We start from the raw sequence: 6558 nt of genomic DNA, 5'->3' as shown, positions 1-6558 counted from the left end.
TTCATTCAAAGAATGGCTTGTTACACAAGGACACTCATAGAGACCAAAGGAACAGATTATAAGGAAATATGCTCCTATGTGGTGGATGCTACTACACAAACTCAAAATTGATGAAGTCTGGAAACAAAAGAAATAATGATGTAGTAAGCAGTATATTGATCACTGGATAAAGAAAATAAAGGTACCTAAAAAATGAGAAAAGAAGTTCTCAAAGAACAGCATTGTTCCTAAGCTGTTCATGGACTGAAGCAAAAGCAGCTGCATTGAATATGATAAGATTAAGTAAAACTTAGTGAATTTAGAGAAGGAGTTCGATAAAGAACAATCCAAATCAGTCCATATATTCTTATAAAAGAAATCCCTTGTGTTTATAATAAATCAGCACTGCAAGTAGGTCATGAGATGCCATCAAAGAAAGTGTGGACTGCGATGTTTTTCAAGTAATAAGATTATAGTATGAGACTGCAATGTAAGCACAAACCATTATGTTTATATCATTGGATAAAAGGAAACCATAATGGTCCAAGAGAGTGACCAGAAGTATGTCTGGTCGAGGTCAAATGGATATGACATTGCTGAAGGCAAGAAAGATCGATAACCATATATAAAGGTCCTTGAGTGTATTTGACTGCAGATCCATAGTTTGATGAGATTATAAAACTCATTGCAACAATGATTATTAATGATATGACCTTAGACACTCATGGGGTGTGGACGAGTATAGACAAAGTCTATAACTCAACATGGATCGACCAATGAAGAAAGATCAGCTATAATGGATAAGCCATTAGCATATACGGGTGATGTATGTCCGAATGGACGAAGACATGTCCGTGAGAAGCCAAGTGATTCGTATGTGTTTGGGTCGATGACTCAATATATATTAAAGTGTCCACGGTATGGCAAAAAGGACCAGTTCAAGACTTGCCAAATTAAAGGACCAGTTCAAGACTTGGCACCCATGAAGCTAAACTATCAAATTGTCCATGCGCTAACTTGAAGAACATACACGGGGGTACAAGTCAGGGGGAGTTCATGTGTTGTACTCTTTTTCCTTATCCATGGTTTTGTCCCACTAGGTTTTTCTAGAAAGGTTTTAATGAGGCAACATTAAGCATGTTAGAAGCCCTAAACCGGATGTGTCGATCAAGGGGAAGTGTTATAAACCAAGTGGTGATCGACCCATATCATGCCCAAACCGTCCGGCCCATCAGCTATCCATCCGGTCCATTCGCTAATGACTTAGGCGAATGAGAGTTTACATTTATCTATACTTGATGTTTATCATTTTTCATATGTATTTAAGAAAGGTAGTATTTCCTATTCCTATTAGGAATAGAATTTCCTTTTCTCTTATGACGGTTTAAATAAGACGGTCTAATACTTGTATAAATATAGACTTCTGGTCATGAATAATAATAACTTTCACAGCATCTCTTTTATTACAAAACAAATATTATTCGTGATTTAGTTACTTTTTTGAAAATATTTATAAGGGAAAACTAAACCAAATCAAGAATTGTATCACATAAGCAATTTCCATTTCTTAATATTAAAAAACATATAACTTTTTTACCTTTTTTTTTTAAACTCAAAATTTTATAATCTTTTGTAACGGAACACATCGTGGATTACAAAAGCCAGCAGAAAATGGTAATATCTCCGGAAGCAATAGCCCACAAGAGGGAGACAATAACAATGAGGTAGGATAATACGAGAAAAAAACATTAAAGAGCCACATGTACTAAAACTGGAACTGATGGACTGATCATAACTCGCAGACACTCCTGAGAAACATGAGACGAAGATAACCAAAGAACCAATGACTTAGGAAAACCTAACCCTGAAGGGTACACCACCAAGCCAAAAAAGGCGCACCATCGAGACAAGCATGTGCGAGGATAAACTTACATCAACACCAGAGACTGTTGCAAACCGGAGCCAAGGAAAAACCAAGTCAAAACCAAACACCCAGGCTCAAGGACACAAGAACTTGAAATGCTAAAGGGAAAAACACCGGCGAAGATTTACAGGTCTCACACGCGGACACTCGTTAGGCAGAATAACGATCTACAGAGCTAAAACTAGTCACCTCCTCGCAAGAGAAAACCTACAAATCAAGCTCACTGCTTCGTCTCGAAACGCTCGCCCAATCTATGGTGGATAAAGGAGAGGTCTAGTAGATTCCTCCACAGCAAATATACTTTACACCAACGAATCCAAAAAACTAGAACAAGGCGAAAAAAGAATTGACCACAGCTGTAAGCAACCGAAGAGAAACAAAAGCACCATAACCCAAATCTAAAGCAACCCTCGACTTGACAACAACGATCTTCAACTAAACCACCATAACCCATAGAAACCTAGATTAAACTAAAGAGAAAGAGGAGATCCTCCCTCACATAGCGACGGTGAAAAGCACCGCCAACCACGGAGGGAGATCAGACGACCTGGAGTTTTCTTCTTCTTTTCTCTCTTGACGGGTTGACCTAATTTTTTTTTGACGATATAACTTTTTTACCTTAGATTAACCTTTTTTATAAGCAATATATATAATTATCATCAGCGAAATAACAAGATTCATTTTTGAAAGTCTCGTAAAGAGATTACTGGTAAGTTTTCTAAGAAAAACCTAATTCTCTTTTTGCTTGAAACAATGACAAAAATCTCGGATCTTTCACAAGATTTGATAGAGGAGATACTTTCTAGGGTTCCGTTAACTTCTCAGTGAGCGGCTAGATCCACTTGCAAGCTAGATCCACTTGCAAACAATGGAATGGTTTGTATAAAGATGAAAGTTTTACAAAGAAGCACTGTAGTAAAGCAGCTCACGATACCATGGAGATCATGGTGTATGATTCCAGGGTTATTTTAGTGAGGGTCAATCTCCAGGGAGTCCTTAAGGGAAAACAAGGCTTAGTTGAGCTATCCAAAAAGCTAATAGGTCAACTTAACCATATCATGGTATCTGATGATGATGGATTTTGGTTATGCCTTCCCAAAAACGGTATGGTGAAGTCTGATCCCGTGGTATGGAACCAACCCGTATTTGGGACAATTCAGGTGGATCAAACCCAAAAATCAATTGACCATCTCGGGTAGGTAATAGGTATTGTATGGGATACGACAACAAGAACAACCACAAAATCTTGAGGGTTCTTCATCTCACTGCTGACTGGATTATACCGGATCATCCCCTGGGCTTGTCTTTGAAAGGAAATACTTACTTTGTTGCTAAGGAAATAAAATTAGAGATGAGAACATCTTTAATCTGTTTTGATTTTACAAGTCAGAGATTTAGACGTTGTCTTGATCTGGATTCTAACTCTCGTAGTGGAGACTCTGTGATTCTATCTGCTGTTAGAGAAGAACAACTTGTACTGTTATTTCAGCACCTGGATACATATGAGATTGAGATACGGATTACAACAAAGATTGAGGAGGCCAATGAGGTGATATGGAGAAATTTCTTGAAAGTAGATGTGAAGCCGTTGGGGTTCAGTGAAACGTTTTGGAAGTTTCTTTGGTATGGGAGTTTCTTCGTCGACGAGAAAAAGAAAGTGGCATTGATTTCTGACAATCCCTTCAGCAGAGTTTACATGATTGGAGAGGATAATTACTTTAAAGTAGTGGCTCCCGGAGAAGCTACATATTGGAAACATGTGTGCTCTTATGTTCCGAGTTCGTCGGTGCAGATTCGGAAAGGTCCAGTACATGCACGAGGCAAAAGGAAAATCCGGGATTGTTAGTCATTGTCATTCGTTTTTGTTTTTTGAAAAAGACTTGTCTCTGTGTAGTTAACAAGACTTATACATTGTTTTGCAAGCAGAAACATGCGGAGTTGAAAATGTAGCCTTTTGTTATCTATACTATTATTTGCGAAGTAAATTTTCGCAACGAAGCTCTCACGTTGAAAGTTAGAGCGGTTAATATCTATACTACCCTTGATAAATTTTATATATATTTAAAAACAAAATTTATACATATTATTTTATGTGCGGAGACAACGCCTAGTTTAGAAATAACAAATATTCGAACTTATGAGCTGAGAACTGGTTTGGAGAAGATTCTACCACTAGACTATTAACAGTGTTAAACAAAGCGTGGCCGATATTTAATATAAACATTAAAGGCCGGAAGCTGTAGCTCTTGTGCTCAGGGCCGCCACTGGGCCGACATATAGGATTTCCTATTACTTCTCTTTGGTTTTATACATTTATCTTTTGAGACCTGCTGGTTCTCTGTTTTTTCTTCTTCTTTTGTTTCGAAAAAGGGAGTAGCTGGTGTTGGAACTCGTTTTTGACAAAGTGGTGTAGACCTTTTTTCCGATTGGTTTTTCGACGGAGACGTCTGTCGGAAGGACCGGAGTTTGGGCACGATGTAATCGTCACCATGAACACTATGAATTAGTGTATTTGTTGGTCAAAATCAGAGTTGGTTTGAATAAGAAATGGAGGTTTAATGTCGGTTGCTTATGAAGCTTAAAACATAACATTTGTAAAATGTCCCGCATTATAGTATAAAGTGTGTTAAAGTATCTGGATCGGACTCGAATTTTTGGGTTTCGGGATTTGGTAAATGGATTGTCGATCCATAATACCATTATGTGTGCTCCAGATATTTATTATGTTTTGGTACAACCAAGCAATTTATTCCAAACTTAATATCACATTTATTTATAATTGATTGAGAATCAATATAAAATATGAAGAACGTAACCTCCGTATCTCTCCACTATTGCTTGAATTTATTGGGCAATTCTATGAGAGTATATATATAGACAATGGTCTTCCTTATTCCAAGATACATAGAGAAAACATACGATCATCCATATTTCTTTTATCTTTCTCTTTAGTTTTCTTTTGAGTATGAGAGTATACACAAAACTAGTTTCGCCAGGCTTCTGATAGAGTGACACAAATCGGAAGATTTTTTGCAGTTGTATCTTGGGACTCAATACGTTATCAAACCATCGTACTACGTGACGTATTTTGAGTTAAGGAAAGATATAATATCTCGCCTCAGCAGTTGAATCATCATTTTCTTAATCTTTGGTATACTTTTATCAATTTTATTCTTTACAATATTCAGCTCTCCGTAGTTTATATAATACGGTCCTATCAGTCTTAACCCAAAATATCCGTTTATCGTTTTGCACTAACCGGACTGATTATTGTAAAAGTTTTTTTTTAAGAACAGGTTGATTGATATTTTCTAAGAAGGTGTTGGAATCGGATTGGGCTCCGATTGCTCTCGGTGTCAGCGTTAAAGTCATATTCTTGCTCTTACGTTTTTATTTTGCAGGATCTATTGGATTATTTTTATATATTTCTGCAATTTACGTTTCTGTATTGATATTTCTAAACGGGATTTCAATCAGATTCGGTTAAAAGTCTTTAAAAATATATAAATCGTTTTATTTAACCTCGTCGTTTTCTTTTGTTTAACGTCAAGCGTAAAAAGATATTTTTTTTTTACTGCTGTCTTTTATTTGTCAAAGGTTGATTTGCGTAGTGGTTCAATTATTTGGTTTACCCGGTTTACGTTCCTGGTTTAATTTAATTTCCAACCAGCAATCAATCGTTTCTTTGTTATTGATATTATCATTTGCATATCGTTGTCTTGATCTGGATTCTAACTCTCGTAGTGGAGACTCTGTGATTCTATCTGCTGTTAGAGAAGAACAACTTGCACTGTTATTTCAACACTTGGATACATATGAGATTGAGATACGGATTACAACAAAGATTGAGGAGGCCAATGATAGGACATTATTATATAAATTATGAAGAACTGAGTATTGTAAAGAATAGAATTGATAAAAATATACCAAAGATTAAGAAAAAAATGATTCAACTGCAGAGGCGAGATATTATCTCTTTCCTTAACTCAAAATACGTCCCGTAGTGCGACGGTTTGATAACGTAATGAGTCCCAAGATACAACTGCAAAAAATCTTCTGATTTGCGTCACTCTATCAGAAACCTGGCGAAACTAGTTTTGTGTATACTCTCAGACTCAAGAAAAGGAAAATACTAAAGTGAAAGAAGAGAGGAAAAATAATGTGAGGGATTTGTTTTTCTATCTGTTAGTCTGAATGAGCTTTCACATGTTTCTATTTAACTTAAAAAAGTTAAAGAAACGTTACGTAGCCATGAATGAAACCAAACGTATATATTGCTATTAAGTGCAATAATATAATTGATTCTCCATTACTCACGTTTGACAAGTAGTAATTGGTTTTGACCAAATCAATTCAAACCAATAAATACTTTGTATGAGTTTACATTTTTCATGCTCAAATATACATAAAATATTTATGTATATATTTAAATTTAAACCCATACATCCAAAAATGATTCATTTGCTATTTTTTTCTATTTAGCCAAACTTAAAGTTTTATAAACTTTGCATCTCATTTATTTTGGATTTCCGTTTCTCATTCAACAGAACTTCGATTTTGACAATCAAACACACTAACTCATAGTGTTCACAGTGACAATTACATCGTGCCCAAATTCCGGTTCTTCCGACAGACGTCTCCGTCGAAAAACCCAT

At 36.0% G+C, this 6558-nt stretch overlaps 1 protein-coding gene across 1 annotated transcript; it reads left to right on the top strand.

Moving 5' to 3' along the window:
• Nucleotides 1-2838: 2838 nt before the first annotated feature.
• Nucleotides 2839-3749, top strand: LOC106345112 (putative F-box protein At5g36200). The gene is made up of 2 exons (XM_013784370.1): nt 2839-3030; nt 3294-3749. The coding sequence occupies exons 1-2, from the start codon at nt 2839-2841 to the stop codon at nt 3747-3749; spliced, it is 648 nt and encodes a 215-aa protein (XP_013639824.1).
• Nucleotides 3750-6558: the final 2809 nt, after the last annotated feature.

The sequence above is a fragment of the Brassica oleracea genome, chromosome C5, assembly GCF_000695525.1.
Source record: "Brassica oleracea var. oleracea cultivar TO1000 chromosome C5, BOL, whole genome shotgun sequence".
Taxonomy (NCBI): Eukaryota; Viridiplantae; Streptophyta; class Magnoliopsida; order Brassicales; family Brassicaceae; genus Brassica; species Brassica oleracea.
Note: the sequence above shows the minus strand (reverse complement) of the source record. Positions and strands in the feature narration are given on the sequence as shown.

Coding starts and splice junctions, on each gene's coding strand:
- LOC106345112 (XM_013784370.1), top strand. CDS start 2,839: ATGGAGATCATGGTGTATGATTCCAGGGTTATTTTAGTGAGGGTCAAT. Junction 3,031..3,293: donor TGGTGAAGTCTGATCCCGTG/GTATGGAACCAA, acceptor TTTACAAGTCAG/AGATTTAGACGTTGTCTTGA.